A 21489-nucleotide genomic window follows, 5' to 3' on the forward strand; every position below is an offset into this window, starting at 1 on the left:
ACACTTAGGTTTATTTACAAGTGCGAGAAAGACAGGTCGAACGGTCCCTTAGAGGACAAGTGAAGATTTGGTCGCTTGATACTCTCAAAATATACATTTGATCTTGATACTTAATCCTATTCGAGCGTATCATATGAGCCTAGGAAAAAGAGCATATTCGTAATTTTTGCTACAATATTTCTTCAATATTATCAACATTTTTTAAGCGATATTATAGAGAAATCAATAAGGACAGAGCGCCCACGTCATAAATCAGTTTTCTGATCAAAACACTCATTTTCTTAGTCTACATTTCGCTTCAAATAGTGTATTCTTCAATATAACAATCGTCGCGCCATCTATTGTCAAATGGCAGTACTTTTAAATTCGCTTTTTGACGCTAGATGTCGCCAAAAACACAATAAGCCAAGAAAACATGTATTGTAGTGAACACTCTATTCTTATTTCTCTGTGACAAGGATAAAGGCAATTTGCTTATTTTATAATTTTTATAAGCATTTTAAATCGTGTGATGGTTCTACAGTGAGCGAATGACGAAAGGACGAATTTCACAAATGCACGGAACTGGTACTGCGACCATTAATATTTCCTGAGAATATCATACATGCGATAAATTGCTTATTAATACAATCTATTTTAGTGATCAAATTATATGTATAGCCACTAAATTCGTGACCATTCCCTGTATGGTTTTAACTAGAAACAGCGTTTACAGATTTTAGATACATACATCTAAAATCTGTAAACGCTGATCCTTACGAATTCATTAAAAAAAACAGGAAATTAAGGTCTTTTAAAACCGTTTTCACGTAACAGCACGAACTAAGTAGCTGCTTTATAGAAATTTCATTCCGGCATATTCTCCACATTCAGGGAGACTTTGGGAAGCTGGCGTAAAGTTAATCATGTGCATGATATTCTCAGTTTCATTTGTCGCGCGCCTTCTCGCGGGGAGTCATATTCCTCATATGCAACAAGCTTCCAGCGACCCTCACTTGTCCTGCCGCGATATCGCCAGCACGCGCTGTAACTCCGCGTCTTCTTGCCTACGACGGCGTTCTGCCTCCTCCGCTAATCTAGCCGACTCCGCTGCCGCCCACGCCCATTGCTGCTCCTCGCTCGGCGTCACACCCCGTTGTTGTTGTTGTTGTTGTTCTTCCTTACCTCGCTTCTTCTGCTTACGACCGATCCCACCTATAGTATGGACTAGGCTTTTAGCATATTTAACAGGTTTAGGAGACTTTTCTTTCTTAGGCAATGTGTTCGGCCAGGTTTCATTTAGATTCTTATTTTGATCGCTAAAATCGGCCGCCCAATCGTTTTTAGCCCAGTTATCGGTTTTATTGGCCCAGTTGTCGGTCTTGCTGGCCCAGTTGTCAGTTTTCCGTGTGGAATCTGGCCAGTCCGATTTTTTGCTGTCGTTCCACGCGTCGTTGGAGGTGGCTGGTTTGGCCCAAGCGTCGTCTGTTGCCCAGTCGTCTTTCCAGCCCCAATTGTCGTCACTGGGAGCTGTGGGTGTGGATTTAGTGACTGACCTTGAGAAGGGATCACTAGTGACAGGTGGAGCGGAGACTCTACCGCTCCGCTCAGGTTTAGGGAATCCGTTGAGGTTGCCACCGAAGAAGTCATCAGGTTGGAAGATGGCTGCGGAGCTGCTGCGCGCGAAGGGGTCCTTATTGTCTGTGGCGTCTTTGAAAGGATCTTCGATATTGAAGGGGTCTTCGTAGCGGTAGTCTTTGAAGGGGTCCTCGGCGAAGTCCATGCCAGTCTGGACGAAACAAGCGGGTGAGAGAGTGTTCAGGTGGGGGGAAGGGAGGGGAGAGGAGGGTGGGGGGGTGTACGCACGTGTCCGCTCCGGGCTGCGTCCGCTTAGCGCTGCAAGTGGGGACAAGCACGAGCGAGTTAGCATGTTAGTGCACAGTGTTCATGATCACGTACTCCTGGCGAACCTCGATACCCGTCGGGAATGAATGGAAACCCACGACCGAGAAAAAATGATTAGGGAATGAAACCTAGCTGAAATACAAATGAGTGAATGGAAATATTCTGGGTAGTTTTATTTAAAGTTCGACACAACACATTCTTTACTAAGTACTGATATTTTAATATTATTTTTCCAGGATCAAGAGCTCTTTCCGATCATAATAGGAGTAAAACCTGTAGAGGTCGTGACTGTTATGAAAAAATAACAACATTAACTTTTCACCGAGATTTTTAAGATCAATAAGAGATTTGTTTATTTTTATCCTCCCAATAAGAGTGTATACGATGTTGGTTGCGATGGAAATTATTTGGTTTGAACAATTAATAATTTTTTTATTCAATTAACAATTTCTATTCTATTTGTATTATAAATTACACTGGAGGGTATCGAGGTAACCAATTAAGTTATTAGAAGTTTAGTAGGTTAGTTACCAGGAGTAGACGTGTACAGTACAAACAAACAGACATCGATTCATCAGCCTTATCGTCGGAGTAGCTGAGTGTTTTTACAAAAGAGCTTATCTTATGTCTCTTACTATGCGGAAATCCATAACAATCGAATTCTACAAATTACTTTGCTTATCTGCGAATAGAACAGATAGGCTGAATCCCTGAATAGGGATAAGCAAAGTACATAATTTGTGTCGCTTAACTTCAAACTTGGGTAAATCCATCCTGCTATAAGATTGATTATCTTTCAGGTTATATCATATTTTTTATATATTCAACATTAAAGCAGAATAGATTTACCAAGTTTGAAACTAAGCCACACATTTCTAAAATTTGATTCGATATAAAAAACAAAAATAAGCTTTCTGGAAAAGACACATCTCAGTTACACCAATGTTGCATCGAAGTGAGTGGGTCGATGTCGATAACGATGTATTTGTTGGTACCGCCAAATATTTACATACAAGAGGTTAACGCACAAATGAAAATTAGAGAAAATATTAAAATAAATAAAATGGGATGAGGATTAAATTAGATATATATTAAATTACATTTTATTAATATTTACATGCAAACGTAAAGTGCAACTAGATTATTGCAGTGGCTATAAAACAGCAAATAAACATATAATAATGAACCGAATTTAAATACGATACAAATTTTAGAAGACACGGGACACTGAATTATTCGCTAGCGTTTGCGAAACTTACTTTATATTCACATGCGAATGAGATAGTTATACAGATTAAGTGCAAAAAGCTTTTCGTATGTATTTTTAGGGTTCCGTAGTCAACTAGGAACCCTTATAGTTTCGCCATGTCTGTCTGTCTGTCCGTCCGTCCGTCCGTCCGCGGATAATCTCAGTAACCGTTAGCACTAGAAAGCTGAAATTTGGTACCAATATGTATATCAATCACGCCAACAAAGTGCAAAAATAAAAAATGGAAAAAAATGTTTTATTAGGGTACCCCCCCTACATGTAAACTGGGGGCTGATATTTTTTTCATTCCAACCCCAACGTGTGATATATTGTTGGATAGGTATTGAAAAATGAATAAGGGTTTGCTAAGATTGTTTTTTGATAAAAATAATATTTTCGGAAATAATCGCTCCGAAAGGAAAAAAAAGTGCGTCCCCCCCCCTCTAACTTTTGAACCATATGTTTAAAAAATATGAAAAAAATCACAAAAGTAGAAGTTTATAAATACTTTCTAGGAAAATTGTTTTGAACTTGATAGGTTCAGTAGTTTTTGAGAAAAATACGGAAAACTACGGAACCCTACACTGAGCGTGGCCCGACACGCTCTTGGCCGGTTTTTTCCAGAAACGCTCGTATTTGTCATGCAAGTTCAGACAGTGTCAGTACGTCTTGTACTGAGACTGACTGAAAAAGCATGACACGTTCGTACGTTTCCGTAAAAATACGAAGGAAAATATTTTCGCACTGTACCTACAGTATTTTTTTCTTTATTTTTTTTTTATAAATGAGCCACAGACTAGCCAAAGGCAAAGAAGTGGCCTACGATGAAGTGAGCTCGCCCAGAAGATGCCTGTTTACTCTTGATTTGAAGGTTGCCGGGTTATATGAGCTCGGAACTATAGCCGCGCAAGGAAACAAATAAATAAATTTACATACACGTTAGCGAAAATATCCATGTCTAACTCGTAAAACGAATTTTGACCTGATTTTCGAGTGCTACTAATGCTGGTTTAAATGGTCATGAAATGAAATACAATTACATACAGAAGATATATAAATATACAGATGAACATAAGCAGAGAATCACAATATACTTACTCAAAATAGTAATGAAAATACACATTCATGCAACACGCAAACAAGCGAAGCTAAACGAACAAAAGAGACAACATCGAGGCAGAAGTTTCAAGTCAGAAAATAGATTTTGAAACAGACGCTTTGTTATTATGAGGATCGTAATAATATTTAAGCACTAAATTTATTATCTGAAATAGAGTCTGTTCGGAAAGAGTAGAGTGAAATGTGTGTGGTCCAATTCATTTTGACTCTTTTCTTTCCGAACAGACTCTAAATTTTTAAAAAGCTTGTCGGCAATGAAGTTGAAAACTAAAACTTCAACTGTATTTTTAGCTTACACTTGAAACCACTACTCCATATGCAAAATTACCTACACAACGCATCCGAACAGAGAAAGTAAAATGTATAATAGCCAAGCAAATCAAGTAATAAGACAGCAATCGAAGTTTTGCTGCAACACCGGGAAAAGATTCGGCATTTGCACTATTACCCCTCACCAAAACACATGCCTCATATATTAAAGTCGTGTAACGTAAAGAGAAAGCACTCATAGTGCAGAGACTGCCATCTCTCGACACAGGGTTAAAACATTTAAACATATTTTCTCTTCTCAGTACGATTCGGAAGCCTGTGGTGCTATAAGCATAAAAAATTATGATATTTACAGTATCTGTGCTGTGCGGTATTATTATCTAACTTTTTTTAAACTACCCACACAAACTTTGCAAGTGAACCGAATGTAATAATTGCATGATTAAGTAACTATTAATTAAACTGATTGTAATGTCAGTGCCCGTGCTAGTAAAGTTACGTACATTTTACTTTCTCTGCCGCAAAAACAATAAAAAATATTTTAAAAAAATAATTTAGCCGTCGATCGCCGTCTGCATGCCGCTACCGCTAGTTCTCTAAGGAGGGGAGGGGAGGGGGTAAACATAACAAAATAAAACTCTGTAAAAAACAATTAGCGTCAAAAGAATATTTCCGAAATAGGATCATTCAAACTTGGTTGAAAGAAAAGGGTTTTTTCATTAAAATATATTGATCCGATTTCGAAAATCACACAACACATTTTCTAAGAAAGTAAATTAAAGCAGTGATTTATCAAAAATAACAATTAATTCAAATTTTTTTTTAATTAAATGTCGGTAAAACGCAAAACCATTAATTAATTTTAATTATTTTCCAATCGGTATGTATCACAATCAGCAAAATGTGTCTTACGTTATAAATGCATGACGTGTCTCGTGTTCGAAAATTATTCGAAAACATTTGCTTTTAAAAGGTCTTATTGTGTGTAACTAGGGAGGTATAGTATGAATTTTCTGAGATGAACTTTTCGCTTTTGCCCTAATCTGTTAAACAAAGGGCTTTGTTTCTATTGTTCGCGGCGGTTAGCTCCCGTTTCCACAGCACGTGCTAAAGTCTCAGTGTAGTTAAAAAGCAACTATCATGATAGCAATAAGGTTCAAATTTATTAAACAGTTTGCAGTATGCATGTAACTTTTTTTGAAGATAACAGAACGTGATATCTCCGAAAGGGCTTTTTATGGATTTGAACCTTATTACTGTCATGATAGTTGCTTTTTAACTACACTGAGACTATATCACGTGCCGTTTAAAGGGGAGCTAGCCGCCGCGAATAATAGAAACAAAGGCCTTTGTTTAACAGATTAGGGCAAAAGCGAAAAGTTCATCTCAGAAAATTCATACTATAACAATGTTGCAAACTCTGATATTTAATTCACGACAGCCGTAGGCTACGGCGGAATTGACACACTCGTTTGTAATATTCCTTTAGAGTTCCCCTATGCCTATCGTCGCGGAAGCGGCTTTAGCAGACCAAAAATTGCTCGTTAGTAAGAAGACGCTTACGCATCATCGTCGCTGAACGCATGTTCATATTATTAACGAGCGATTTCCGGTCGGCTAATGCTGATTCGGCGTCGATAGGTGTGGGAAGATCCTGAGGAGGTAGGAATATTGCAAACTCGAATCCTTAATTCATGACAGCCGCGGTGAATCGTAGTGTTTCCTTGCCGAGCGGGCCGGCTGTATAGTTAGTGTGTGTGCGTGTGTGTGCCCCCTACCTCGCCGGGCGGGCCGGCTGTATAGTATGTGTGTGCCCCCTACCTTGCCGGGCGGCGTGGGGCGCGGCGGCGCGGGGCGCGGCGGCGGCGTCTTGTGTCGCTTGTAGTGTGTGTGTGTGTGTGTGTGTGTGTGCGTGTGTACCTTGCCGGGCGGGGTGTGGCGCGGCGGCGCGGGGCGCGGCGGCGGCGTCTTGTGTCGCTTGTAGTGTGTGTGTGTGTGTGTGCGTGTGTACCTTGCCGGGCGGGGTGGGGCGCGGCGGCGCGGGGCGCGGCGGCGGCGTCTTGTGTCGCTTGTAGTGTGTGTGTGTGTGTGTGCGTGTACCTTGCCGGGCGGGGTGGGGCGCGGCGGCGCGGGCGCGGCGGCGGCGTCTTGTGTCGCTTGTAGTGTGTGTGTGTGTGTGTGCGTGTGTACCTTGCCGGGCGGGGTGGGGCGCGGCGGCGCGGGGCGCGGCGGCGGCGTCTTGTGGCGCTTGTAGTGTGTGTGTGTGTGTGTGTGTGTGTGTGTGTGCGTGTGTACCTTGCCGGGCGGGGTGGGGCGCGGCGGCGCGGGCGCGGCGGCGGCGTCTTGTGGCGCTTGTAGTGTGTGTGTGTGTGTGTGTGTGTGTGTGCGTGTGTACCTTGCCGGGCGGGGTGGGGCGCGGCGGCGCGGGCGCGGCGGCGGCGTCTTGTGGCGCTTGTAGTGTGTGTGTGTGTGTGTGTGTGTGTGCGTGTGTACCTTGCCGGGCGGGGTGGGGCGCGGCGGCGCGGGGCGCGGCGGCGGCGTCTTGTGGCGCTTGTAGTGTGTGTGTGTGTGTGTGTGTGTGTGTGCGTGTGTACCTTGCCGGGCGGGGTGGGGCGCGGCGGCGCGGGGCGCGGCGGCGGCGTCTTGTGGCGCTTGTAGTGTGTGTGTGTGTGTGTGTGTGTGTGTGTGCGTGTGTACCTTGCCGGGCGGGGTGGGGCGCGGCGGCGCGGGGCGCGGCGGCGGCGTCTTGTGTCGCTTGTAGTGTGTGTGTGTGTGTGTGTGTGTGTGTGTGTGTGTGTGTGCGTGTGTACCTTGCCGGGCGGGGTGGGGCGCGGCGGCGCGGGGCGCGGCGGCGGCGTCTTGTGTCGCTTGTAGTGTGTGTGTGTGTGTGTGTGTGTGCGTGTGTACCTTGCCGGGCGGGTGGGGCGCGGCGGCGCGGGGCGCGGCGGCGGCGTCTTGTGTCGCTTGTAGAGAAAGTGAGTGAGAAGAAAGAAAGTGTAAGAGAAGTAATTGAAAGCCTTGATAAAAAAATTCCAATAGTTGCCGTGTTCTTAGATATGAGCAAGGCTTTTGATTTTGTGGATCATAAAATATTACTACATAAATTGTACAGATGTGGTATAAGAGGTCCAGCGTGGAAATGGGTTGCCAGTTATCTTAGTAACCGCCACCAGTGTGTTGAAATCACCAGCATTGATGGGTATGAGAAGGTGGATTATAATTCAGACTATAAACCTAATATGACTGGTGTGCCGCAGGGAAGTATACTAGGCCCCCTGCTATTTCTACTTTATATTAATGATCTCCCAAATAGTATAAACCATAAGTCTATTCTCTTTGCGGATGATACAACGCTGCTCATTAAAAATGACGACGAGACGCCATTTGCCGATAAAATCAACCAAGCTTTGGTAAATGTTATAGACTGGCTAGACAATAATAATTTAAAAATTAACATAAGTAAAACAAAAATGATACAATTTCAGACATACCGAAGTAAACATATTGACATGGAAATTAAGTACAACGGCTCAAAAATCGAAGAAGTAGACTCTGCACTATTTCTTGGAGTAAACCTTGACCACTTCTGTAACTGGAAGAGCCACATTGATTGTCTTCGCTCTAAACTAGATCGCTTTGTTTATGTGCTCTATCGTATTCGTAATGTGGTCTCGGAAGCAGCAGCTCTCTCGGCATATCACGGGTATGTGTCATCCCTATTGAGATATGGCCTGATCATTTGGGGAAACTCGGTCGATGCTGACATCATATTTAAAATACAAAAAAAATGTTTAAGGACTCTATCTGGAGCTTGGCATCTAGACCACTGCAGGCCTATATTTAAGCATAATAAAATTTTGACATTACCTGCAATGTATATACTTGAAATCTGCATTTTTGTCAAAAAGAATCCCTCATGTTTCAAAGCTATAACCATGACCTCTCAAAGAGGTACACATAGACATAGGTTAGACGTTCCCAAAACAAATCTTTCACTGAGTAGGAAAAACGTGCATTACATGGCAGTAGAATTATTTAATACTTTTACAGACAATTTTAAAGCCCTTCCAATAAAATTATTCAAGAAATATTTAACTGACCATCTTATAGAAAATTGCTATTATTCTATTGACGAGTTTAAAACAACATGTAAACTGTGAGATTTTATAACTATTTATTAATAAATTAATCATAGAAATGACATAGAATAATTTAAAATTTTATTGTGTATTAAATTATTGTTATTAAAGTAATATTCTTAGACTTATTGTAAATAAATAAAGTTAATAATAATAATTTCTAATTGTAATTTATACTGATATTGCAATATTGTATATTTATTAATTATTGGAAAATTATTGTTTTTTTTATCATTATTATCTCTTCATGTAAATTTGATGATACAAATGTCATGTTAGGTGATAAATAGGTTAATTAAGATTATTTGTACGCCATGTATTATGGTAAATTAAGGCTGGTTATAATATAATGTAACATCAATGTATACCCTTTTTTAAACAAATAAAACGATTCTATTCTATTCTATTCTATTCTAGTGTGTGTGTGTGTGTGTGTGTGTGTGCGTGTGTACCTTGCCGGGCGGGGTGGGGCGCGGCGGCGCGGGGCGCGGCGGCGGCGTCTTGTGTCGCTTGTAGTGTGTGTGTGTGTGTGTGTGTGTGCGTGTGTACCTTGCCGGGCGGGGTGGGGCGCGGCGGCGCGGGCGCGGCGGCGGCGTCTTGTGTCGCTTGTAGTGTGTGTGTGTGTGTGTGTGCGTGTGTACCTTGCCGGGCGGGGTGGGGCGCGGCGGCGCGGGGCGCGGCGGCGGCGTCTTGTGTCGCTTGTAGTGTGTGTGTGTGTGTGTGTGTGTGTGTGCGTGTGTACCTTGCCGGGCGGGGTGGGGCGCGGCGGCGCGGGCGCGGCGGCGGCGTTTGGTGTCGCTTGTAGTGTGTGTGTGTGTGTGTGCGTGTGTACCTTGCCGGGCGGCGTGGGGCGCGGCGGCGCGGGGCGCGGCGGCGGCGTCTTGTGTCGCTTGTAGTGTGTGTGTGTGTGTGTGTGTGTGTGTGCGTGTGTACCTTGCCGGGCGGGGTGGGGCGCGGCGGCGCGGGCGCGGCGGCGGCGTCTTGTGTCGCTTGTAGTGTGTGTGTGTGTGTGTGCGTGTGTACCTTGCCGGGCGGCGTGGGGCGCGGCGGCGCGGGCGCGGCGGCGGCGTCTTGTGTCGCTTGTAGTGTGTGTGTGTGTGTGTGTGTGTGTGTGTGCGTGTGTACCTTGCCGGGCGGGGTGGGGCGCGGCGGCGCGGGCGCGGCGGCGGCGTCTTGTGTCGCTTGTAGTGTGTGTGTGTGTGTGTGCGTGTGTACCTTGCCGGGCGGCGTGGGGCGCGGCGGCGCGGGCGCGGCGGCGGCGTCTTGTGTCGCTTGTAGTGTGTGTGTGTGTGTGTGTGTGTGTGTGTGCGTGTGTACCTTGCCGGGCGGGGTGGGGCGCGGCGGCGCGGGCGCGGCGGCGGCGTCTTGTGTCGCTTGTAGTGTGTGTGTGTGTGTGTGTGTGTGTGTGCGTGTGTACCTTGCCGGGCGGGGTGGGGCGCGGCGGCGCGGGGCGCGGCGGCGGCGTCTTGTGTCGCTTGTAGTGTGTGTGTGTGTGTGTGTGCGTGTGTACCTTGCCGGGCGGGGTGGGGCGCGGCGGCGCGGGCGCGGCGGCGGCGTCTTGTGTCGCTTGTAGTGTGTGTGTGTGTGTGTGTGTGTGTGTGCGTGTGTACCTTGCCGGGCGGGGTGGGGCGCGGCGGCGCGGGGCGCGGCGGCGGCGTCTTGTGTCGCTTGTAGTGTGTGTGTGTGTGTGTGCGTGTGTACCTTGCCGGGCGGGGTGGGGCGCGGCGGCGCGGGGCGCGGCGGCGGCGTCTTGTGTCGCTTGTAGTGTGTGTGTGTGTGTGTGTGTGTGTGTGTGCGTGTGTACCTTGCCGGGCGGGGTGGGGCGCGGCGGCGCGGGGCGCGGCGGCGGCGTCTTGTGTCGCTTGTAGTGTGTGTGTGTGTGTGTGCGTGTGTACCTTGCCGGGCGGGGTGGGGCGCGGCGGCGCGGGGCGCGGCGGCGGCGTCTTGTGTCGCTTGTAGTGTGTGTGTGTGTGTGTGCGTGTGTACCTTGCCGGGCGGGGTGGGGCGCGGCGGCGCGGGGCGCGGCGGCGGCGTCTTGTGTCGCTTGTAGTGTGTGTGTGTGTGTGTGCGTGTGTACCTTGCCGGGCGGGGTGGGGCGCGGCGGCGCGGGGCGCGGCGGCGGCGTCTTGTGTCGCTTGTAGTGTGTGTGTGTGTGTGTGCGTGTGTACCTTGCCGGGCGGGGTGGGGCGCGGCGGCGCGGGGCGCGGCGGCGGCGTCTTGTGTCGCTTGTAGTGTGTGTGTGTGTGTGTGCGTGTGTACCTTGCCGGGCGGGGTGGGGCGCGGCGGCGCGGGGCGCGGCGGCGGCGTCTTGTGTCGCTTGTAGTGTGTGTGTGTGTGTGTGTGTGTGTGTGCGTGTGTACCTTGCCGGGCGGGGTGGGGCGCGGCGGCGCGGGCGCGGCGGCGGCGTCTTGTGTCGCTTGTAGTGTGTGTGTGTGTGTGTGCGTGTGTACCTTGCCGGGCGGGGTGGGGCGCGGCGGCGCGGGCGCGGCGGCGGCGTCTTGTGTCGCTTGTAGTGTGTGTGTGTGTGTGTGCGTGTGTACCTTGCCGGGCGGGGTGGGGCGCGGCGGCGCGGGCGCGGCGGCGGCGTCTTGTGTCGCTTGTAGTGTGTGTGTGTGTGTGTGCGTGTGTACCTTGCCGGGCGGGGTGGGGCGCGGCGGCGCGGGCGCGGCGGCGGCGTCTTGTGTCGCTTGTAGTGTGTGTGTGTGTGTGTGCGTGTGTACCTTGCCGGGCGGGGTGGGGCGCGGCGGCGCGGGGCGCGGCGGCGGCGTCTTGTGTCGCTTGTAGTGTGTGTGTGTGTGTGTGCGTGTGTACCTTGCCGGGCGGGGTGGGGCGCGGCGGCGCGGGCGCGGCGGCGGCGTCTTGTGGCGCTTGTAGTGTGTGTGTGTGTGTGTGCGTGTGTACCTTGCCGGGCGGGGTGGGGCGCGGCGGCGCGGGGCGCGGCGGCGGCGTCTTGTGTCGCTTGTAGTGTGTGTGTGTGTGTGTGCGTGTGTACCTTGCCGGGCGGGGTGGGGCGCGGCGGCGCGGGGCGCGGCGGCGGCGTCTTGTGTCGCTTGTAGTGTGTGTGTGTGTGTGTGCGTGTGTACCTTGCCGGGCGGGGTGGGGCGCGGCGGCGCGGGGCGCGGCGGCGGCGTCTTGTGTCGCTTGTAGTGTGTGTGTGTGTGTGTGTGTGTGTGTGCGTGTGTACCTTGCCGGGCGGGGTGGGGCGCGGCGGCGCGGGCGCGGCGGCGGCGTCTTGTGTCGCTTGTAGTGTGTGTGTGTGTGTGTGCGTGTGTACCTTGCCGGGCGGGGTGGGGCGCGGCGGCGCGGGGCGGCGGCGGCGTCTTGTGTCGCTTGTAGTGTGTGTGTGTGTGTGTGCGTGTGTACCTTGCCGGGCGGGGTGGGGCGCGGCGGCGCGGGCGCGGCGGCGGCGTCTTGTGTCGCTTGTAGTGTGTGTGTGTGTGTGTGCGTGTGTACCTTGCCGGGCGGGGTGGGGCGCGGCGGCGCGGGGCGCGGCGGCGGCGTCTTGTGTCGCTTGTAGTGTGTGTGTGTGTGTGTGCGTGTGTACCTTGCCGGGCGGGGTGGGGCGCGGCGGCGCGGGGCGCGGCGGCGGCGTCTTGTGTCGCTTGTAGTGTGTGTGTGTGTGTGTGCGTGTGTACCTTGCCGGGCGGGGTGGGGCGCGGCGGCGCGGGCGCGGCGGCGGCGTCTTGTGTCGCTTGTAGTGTGTGTGTGTGTGTGTGCGTGTGTACCTTGCCGGGCGGGGTGGGGCGCGGCGGCGCGGGGCGCGGCGGCGGCGTCTTGTGTCGCTTGGGCGGCAGCGAGGGCGTCGGCGACGCGCGCGTGGGCGCGTGCAGCACCGCGAACGGGTCCGCCTCCCACGCCGTCTGCCGATATATTATACCGTACAGGAATAACTTAGGGAACAGTTGTGACTCCGTACATCAGTAAATGCGGGCTGTTTGTCTATACAAGCCATAGCCAAGGCTATTTGCCATAGTTAAGTGAAAACGATTGAAAATAGACGCGGAAAAGTGATCGGACATTTGATGCGACACGACCACTTTTTAGGGTTCCGTAGTCAACTAGGAACCCTTATAGTTTCGCCATGTCTGTCTGTCCGTTCGTCCGTCCGCGGATAATCTCAGTAACCGTTAGCACTAGAAAGCTGAAATTTGGTACCAATATGTATATCAATCACGCGAACAAAGTGCAAAAATAAAAAATGGAAAAAAATGTTTTATTAGGGTACCCCCCCCTACATGTAAAGTGGGGGCTGATATTTTTTTTCATTCCAACCCCAACGTGTGATATATTGTGGGATAGGTATTAAAAAATGAATAAGGGTTTACTAAGATCATTTTTTGATAATATTAATATTTTCGGAAATAATCGCTCCTAAAGGAAAAAAAGTGCGTCCCCCCCCCTCTAACTTTTGAACCATATGTTTAAAAAATATGAAAAAAATCACAAAAGTAGAACTTTATAAATACTTTCTAGGAAAATTGTTTTGAACTTGATAGGTTCAGTAGTTTTTGAGAAAAATACGGAAAACTACGGAACCCTACACTGAGCGTGGCCCGACACGCTCTTGGCCGGTTTTTTATTACTATTCTGGAGGGACGGATTGGACGTGAGAGAGGTCGAGGAAAGCCCAAACGCAGCTACATGGACCAAATAAAAGAAAAAGTAGGGGCCGTGTCGTATCAAAGTGTCAAAGAGCTGGCACAGGATAGAAAAAGCTGGAAAATACTCCACCGACAAGAGATTAACTCTTAAGTTTATGATGATGATGATGATGATGACATCTCAGTACCAACTGAGGTACGTTTTTTTTCTTAGACTTCGTCTATACGGAGTTATATATGTCTTTGATTATACAGTCAAGTGTAAAAATATGGGTGCGTACAACTTATCAAAAATATGTCCCATAGCACTTTATGTCGGCGGAATAAGGTCTCGGTACATATTTTTGAGCGGATAAAATCGATACGTATTTTTGCACTTGACTGTAGCTTAATTAACTTTTAAATCATACTAAAATTGTATTAAAATACGACACAGACATTTAAAAGCTAGACTCAATAAGGAGACTCACATCAACGGGTTGCTTATTGTCGGTGTTGGAGAACGCGTCGCCGGCGAACGGGTCGCCGCCAGACGACGCGAACGGGTCCCGCCCGAAGCCGTCCTGCACGCAACAAACACACATTCAGTCACTAATTATATGTGCAACAAAGGGAATATTAAAAACGAGTGTGTTAATTCACGAAAGCCGCAGACTGGGTTGAACTAAAGACTAGAATTAATATATTTTCTATCGATCTCCGTTGACAATAATCAAATATAAAAAATATTAGGGACACCTCACACAGATCAACTTAGCCCCGAACTAAGCAAAGCTTGTACTATGGGTGCTAAGCGACGATATACATACTTAAATAGATAAATACATACTTATATACATAGAAAACATCCATGACTCAAGAACAAATATCTGTGCTCATCACACAAATAAATGCCCTTACCGGGATTCGAACCCAGGACCGCGGCTTAGGGTCACTATCGGTAACCCGCAACGGTCAAATGGCTCAGGCACCTGCCTCAAAAGCAGAGGACGCGGGTTCCATTCCAACTCTGGGCACTTGGTTATATTATGTTTTATTTTGCAACTGACCTGTGCGGAGGTAGCACCGGATTTGGGCGCGAAAGGGTCGTGGTTGTTGGCGGTGGCGGCGGGGGCCGCAGAGAAGGCGTCGTCCTTGAACGGGTCTGAGAAACCGCCGTTCATGTCCGAGAATCCTTTGCTGGCTGGCTCTTCCTCCTGAAAAAACACATTATAAGCCGGGACCACATAGAACTGAGCGCGTTGATATCTTTATACTATTTATAGTGCACGTAAGTAATATTTTACTATCTTCAGTAGTAGTATAATACCTCTCCAGCGCCCAGTAGCCGGTCCAGACTGGGCTGGTCAAAGCGTTGTTTAGATGCAGAATACAAGCGCGGGTTCGATTCCCGGCTTGATCACTGGTGAATTTTCTTCCCCTTTCTTTAGTGTATGTTATCTATTTCAGTGTAAGAGCTACATCATTCTCCTTGCGTTGTCCTGGCATTTGCCACGGCTCATGGGAGCCTGGGGTCCGCTTTGGCAACTAATCCCAAGATTTGGCGTAGGCACTAGTTTTACGAAAGCGACTGCCATCTGACCTTCCAACCCGAAGGGTAACTAGAACTAGGCCTTATTGGAATCAGTCTGGTTTCCTCGCAATGTTTTCCTTCACCGAAAAGCGACTGGCAAATATCAAATGACATTTCGCACATAAGTTCCGAAAAACTCATTGGTACGAGCCGGGGTTCGAACCCGCGACCTCCGGATCGAAAGTCGCACGCTCTTACCTCTAGGCTACCAGCGCTTTTTTTTTTGTTTTGTTTAGTGTAAAAGCTACATATCCATACTAATTATAAATGGGAAAGTGTGTGTCTTGTTTGTCCGTCTTTCACGGCAAAACGGAGCGACAAATTGACGTGATATTTTAAGTGGAGATATTTGAAGTGATGGAGAGTGACATAGGCTACTTTGTCTCTTTCTAACGCGAGCGAAGCCGCGGGCAAGAGCTAGTAGTAATATATTACCTCTCCAGTGCCCACTAGCCGGTCCAGACTAGCCTGGTCGATAGCGGGCCGCTCTTCTATCATGCGCATCTGCTCCTCCAGGTGGGTTATCTTATGCACTCCTACTATCCATATGTTTGAGCCCATCTCTCTAGAGAGGTCGATAGACGAATCTAGTGAGATTTTTACTAACCGTAGCGATTGTCCCGACTAAGTTTGATAAATTGTTAGTTTATAGTAAGTCGACCAAATGACATCAACGCGCTACTGATTTAGAAGCGCCTTGATGTAATTTTATTGGTGGTATTTTCTTAGCTCGTTGATGTCTTTTCTCTTGACTGACTTATAGCATATTAAGTACTTAAGTGAAGTATCATAGTATACCTCTCCGGCGCCCACTAGTCGGTCCAGAATGGGCCGGTCAAAGCGCTATTTAAATACAGAATACAAGCGCGGATTCGATTCCCGGCTCGATCACTGGTGAATTTTCTCCCTCTTTCTTTAGAGTATGTTATTCATTTCAGTTTAAAAGCTACATATAGTAGTATATTACCTCTCCAGCGCCCACTAGCCGGTCCAGACTGTGCTGGTCGATGGCGGGCCGGAGCGCGAGCGCCGCCTGCGCCGCCGCGCCGCCCGCCGCCAGCGCCTCCGCCCCCTCCGAGATCAAGCGCAGCTGCTCCTCCAGGTGGGTTAGCTACATATAGTAATATATTACCTCTCCAGCGCCCACTAGCCGGTCCAGACTGTGCTGGTCGATGGCGGGCCGGAGCGCGAGCGCCGCCTGCGCCGCCGCGCCGCCCGCCGCCAGCGCCTCCGCCCCCTCCGAGATCAAGCGCAGCTGCTCCTCCAGGTGGGTTAGCTACATATAGTAATATATTACCTCTCCAGCGCCCACTAGCCGGTCCAGACTGTGCTGGTCGATGGCGGGCCGGAGCGCGAGCGCCGCCTGCGCCGCCGCGCCGCCCGCCGCCAGCGCCTCCGCCCCCTCCGAGATCAAGCGCAGCTGCTCCTCCAGGTGGGTTAGCTACATATAGTAATATATTACCTCTCCAGCGCCCACTAGCCGGTCCAGACTGTGCTGGTCGATGGCGGGCCGGAGCGCGAGCGCCGCCTGCGCCGCCGCGCCGCCCGCCGCCAGCGCCTCCGCCCCTCCGAGATCAAGCGCAGCTGCTCCTCCAGGTGGGTTAGCTACATATAGTAATATATTACCTCTCCAGCGCCCACTAGCCGGTCCAGACTGTGCTGGTCGATGGCGGGCCGGAGCGCGAGCGCCGCCTGCGCCGCCGCGCCGCCCGCCGCCAGCGCCTCCGCCCCCTCCGAGATCAAGCGCAGCTGCTCCTCCAGGTGGGTTAGCTACATATAGTAATATATTACCTCTCCAGCGCCCACTAGCCGGTCCAGACTGTGCTGGTCGATGGCGGGCCGGAGCGCGAGCGCCGCCTGCGCCGCCGCGCCGCCCGCCGCCAGCGCCTCCGCCCCCTCCGAGATCAAGCGCAGCTGCTCCTCCAGGTGGGTTAGCTACATATAGTAATATATTACCTCTCCAGCGCCCACTAGCCGGTCCAGACTGTGCTGGTCGATGGCGGGCCGGAGCGCGAGCGCCGCCTGCGCCGCCGCGCCGCCCGCCGCCTGTGACGTGGGGACCAAATGACAAGTCACTTGTGTGAGATATAGGTTTATTGTGTCTCGTATTATACAGCGTGCGGCAACTTATATAGCAAGCAATGAGAGGGGATATACTCCACACTACATCTCCCCAATTGATAGAAAAAAAAAGAATTTACGACATTTTTTTTTTTTTTTTACAATATAATTTTTGCAAGTCCTAAACATTAATTAACAACTAATTATAACTAAGCATACACAAGTAATCAGTTTCTCAATGGATGCTCGTGATACAAGCGATAATGTAAACAATAACAAACAGGTAGTTTAATCTTATGACTAAGCCTTAGGTAGGTATAAGTATGTATACAACAATGCTTATGGCTCGTGAGCAATACAGTAGGGTTCCTTTATACATCTGATTTAGGATTTAAACAATTTAGTTCTGTTTTTGTGAACAATTTCATCCCTATTATTAAGCTTTATCTTTACATTGGGGCCTAGATCACTTATAACAGGGTAAGGGCCTAAATATATACTTTGTGTCTTGTCGGTTACAGGGTTTCTTAATAAAACTAAATCTCCTACACTATAGGACACTGGGTTAATTTGTCTATCATAGTACTGTTTCCTAACTAGCTTACTTTTATTTAGGTTATCCTTAGCTTCGCGCTGACTCAGCTGTAAGCGATACTTTAACTCTAATGGGTAGCTATCGTAATTGTATAATGGATCAACAGTGGTTACAAGATTAGTAGGTATGTTACACAGCTTACCGAATACCAGCTCGTGCGGTGTGTACTTAGTTTCGGAATGCACACTGCAATTATAAGCAAAGCACCAGTATGGTAGCCAAGAGCTCCATGAGGATGTATGATTTTCGGTATGTATTCTTAGATACGCACCCATAGTTTTATGTGAATTTTCAAGTGCTCCGATGCTCTCGTGGTGATAGGCGGTAGATGTTACCTGATTAATTTGTAGCAGTTTGCATACCTCCGTCATGGTGCTCGCAATGAACTCGCTGCCGCGATCTGTCGCTATCTCGCGGGGAATACCATACCTTAGTACGAAGTTTTCGACGAATGCCTTCGCGACCGTGACCGCGTCCTTGGACCGTAGTGGGTATGCTTCTGTGTATTTGGTAAGGTCACACTGAAGAGTGAGTATGTATGTAAAGCTATCGTTATCTTTATTTAGTGGACCTACAATATCGAGATATACTTTGTCGAAGGCTGATTCAGCTGTTGAGGTTATCACCATTGGTTGTTTTGTGTGTAATGAGTACTTTTGAGTTTGACATTTAGTACACTTAGAAACAAAATCTCTGATGTCCTTGTCCATGGATGACCAAAAATAATACTTTTTGATATTATTAGTCATTCTCCTAATGCCAGCGTGGCCACTAGTTGGCAAGAGGTGAAAATCGTTAAGTATTACTCGAACATCGTCTTCTTCAGTTATTCTTTGAACGCCTTTAATTATGTATAATCGGGGCATATGAGGAATTGCCGGTCCGGACCGTTTCTTATATATTTGTTTTATTTCGCGCGTTAATTTCTCTATCATTTCTTTATTAGTATTATTTTTAATAATACACAATTCCTCTATTTGTAATCGTTTACAAAATGATCCCAAGTCCCTCACTAACACGGCTCGCGTAGATAATGATCGAGATTTTGGGTTCATATATATTACCCCTTTTGTTGGCACATATACAAATGAATCGGACATTTCCGCAATTAATCCTCGATTGGATATATCTTTTAATATTTCATTATTTGCAATGCTTAATTCAGTCAAGTTTCTTGGTTTTTTAAGAATTTCCACAACCCTTGGGTGATCAGGCCTTGAATTAGTGGAACGCTTATCAAACGAAGAGCTTTGCTGAAGAGTAGCATCATTTCGTAGGTTAGTTAGTTGACGTCGCGCTTGACGTCGCGTCATAACATTCATAATATTATTAGTCATATCGGCCAGCTGCTCCGACGTCACTACGATACGAGAAAGTGCGTCGGCTGCGCAATTGTTTTGGCCCTTTATGTATTCAACGGTGTAATTATATTCTTCTAGTTGAAGTCTGAATTTAAGAAGTCTACTCGAGGGATCACGAATATTAAATAGATATACTAGTGGCCGATGATCTGTCTGTATTTTGAATCTTCTCCCATATAAATACGGTCGAAAATATCGTACACTCCATACGACTGCCAATAGTTCTTTTTCGATCGTTGGGTAGTTTAACTCTGCCTTATTTAATCCTCTACTTGCGTAAGCGATTGGGCGTCCGTCACTATTACAAAGAACAGAACCTATGGCCTGACCGGACGCGTCTGTTTGCAAGATAAATTCGTTTTCAGGTGAAAAGTTTGGATATTGTAATACGGGTGGGTTAACTAATGCTTTCTTTAATAATTGAAATGATTTTTCGCAATCTGTACTCCAACAAAATTTAACATTTTTACGCAATAGCATGTTTAGGGGAGAAACTATTTCAGCAAAATTTTTAATAAATTTCCTGTAGTAATTGGCAAAAGCAACAAAGCGTTTCAGGTCACTACTGTTTTGTGGCTTGGGGTACGTGTTTAGTACTTTAACTTTTTCAGGGTCGGGTAATATTCCTTTTTCCGATACAATGTGGCCTAAATAAAGAATTTCTTTTTGTAAAAATTTACATTTGGCAGGGTTCAACTTTAAATTGACTTTTCTTAATCTGCTGAAAACATCCATAAGATTTTTATTGTGCGTTTCCAGACTTCTTCCAAATATTACTAAGTCATCTTGATACACAAAACACTGTTCATAGTTTAAACCGGACATAGCTATTGTCATCATTCTGGAGAATGCGTTGGGTGATGATTTCATTCCCATAGGTAGCCGTGTCATGGAATATTGATTAGTGTTGGTTGTAAAGGAAGTTAGTTTTCTACTTTCTGGACTAAGTTCTAATTGGTAAAATCCTTGGTATAGGTCTAGATGTGAAAAGTAAACTGCGCCCGATAATGAGTCTAGTATGGTAGTGATATTAGGTAAGGGAAACTTATCATCCTGTATGTTTTCGTTTAATTTTCGGTAATCTATAACTACGCGCCATTTCTTTTGATTAGAGGAGTCGGTTTTTTTTGGAACTAGTAGAAGTGGGCTCGACCACTCGCTACAGCTCTCTTCAATTATATTATCGGCTAACATTTGTTGTATTTGCTTATCGACTTCTTGTTTTTGAGATTGCGGTAAGCGATATGGTTTAACATAGACCGGATTTGTATTGGGTTTTACTTGTATAGTATACTGGTATAAGTTGGTTACTGTCAACGCGTCCCCTGGTAAATGAAATATGTCGGGAAATTTGCCACAAATATTTTCTATTTGAGTTCTTTCGTCCTTGTTTAGATAGTCTAATTTAAGATTGGATAATAACTGTCGTACTCTGCTTCCATTGATGTCACTTTTTTCGAAACTGTAAGCCTCAAACTCGCTGAGCTTACAAATCGCTGGATTGAAATAACTTAAGCGCGCCTCTGTTTCGCGTGTATTTAAAATCTTAATGCCTATTTTCCCATTGTTTGGTGAATTTATTGTACCAGCCAAAAATACTCCCTCGCACAATTCGCTAGGTAGAACCACACAGTCCTCCTTCGCTGCCGTGTTTATAAAAAAAATCTTCTCGCATCTTGGGGGCACTACTATGAAATGATTGCCGCCTAAACTCCCCATGCTTAGTGGTAATGTAACCAAGCTTCCTTCTAACATTAATCCTAAAGTGTTATGCTCAAAATTTATATTGCTATTATATCTTACTAGGAAGTCTAGTCCTAGAATGCCGTCCGTTTTGCAGGGTAAATTTTTAATTACGTGAAATTTATGTTTTAATCGGTAATCATTTAATTTTAACTCAAGGTAAACAAAACCTTCGGTGAGTATTACGCCACCAATTCCGATGATTTCAATTTCGCTTTTATGAATCGGAATGTTCAATGAATTAATCACATCAGCTTGCACGGCAGAAATTGATGCCCCACAATCAACTAACCAGCTGTATTTAGAAATTCCCACAGCGATTTCAACGGAACTGCATTTATTACATGTAAATATGTACTCATACTTATTAGGGACGAAAAAACAAATGTTGCTCTTGGGGGGTCTGACTCGAATTTGTAATATCCGTACTGGTGTTATCATTTTGACCGTCTTGCGAATCTGAATGTATGATATTTACATTTTGGAGATTTTGAGCTTGGGGATTATAGGAATTTGAATTTCCTCGAAACCTACCTCGTGTGAATGTTCCACGGCCTGATCTGTTTATCCCTGAATTGTATGATCGCTCTTGGTCGTCTTGTTGACGGTTTGGCACCTGGAAAGATCTATTTGGGTATCGCGGGCTCGCATATCCTCGCCTAGAGTATCCACCACGCTGACCGCTACCGCGTGTGGTATAAAATCTGTCATACGTACCTCGTCCTTTGCTTCCAAAGAGGATAGACCCATTCTCACCTCTCGTTGAGGACAACTCTTCATCTTTGGCGGCCGCAATTACGTCTTTTAATGCAGTATAGCCCCGGGCCGACAATATTGTACGCATATCACGGTTCCTCAACCCGTCGATGAACCGGTGGACTGCCAATTTTTCAT

General features: G+C 47.2%; 1 protein-coding gene across 1 annotated transcript in view; it reads right to left on the reverse strand.

Moving 5' to 3' along the window:
* Positions 1-636: 636 nt before the first annotated feature.
* The window catches only part of LOC125234964 (epidermal growth factor receptor substrate 15-like 1), a 62019-nt gene continuing 41166 nt past the window's right edge, over positions 637-21489 (reverse strand). Inside the window, 5 exon segments of the mRNA XM_048141386.1 lie at positions 637-1768; positions 12387-12521; positions 13733-13825; positions 14312-14458; positions 16792-16881. Coding sequence (XP_047997343.1) covers positions 992-1768; positions 12387-12521; positions 13733-13825; positions 14312-14458; positions 16792-16881 — 1242 coding nt within the window. The 3' untranslated portion in view covers positions 637-991.

Source organism: Leguminivora glycinivorella, chromosome 16 (assembly GCF_023078275.1).
Source record: "Leguminivora glycinivorella isolate SPB_JAAS2020 chromosome 16, LegGlyc_1.1, whole genome shotgun sequence".
Lineage (NCBI taxonomy): Eukaryota > Metazoa > Arthropoda > Insecta > Lepidoptera > Tortricidae > Leguminivora > Leguminivora glycinivorella.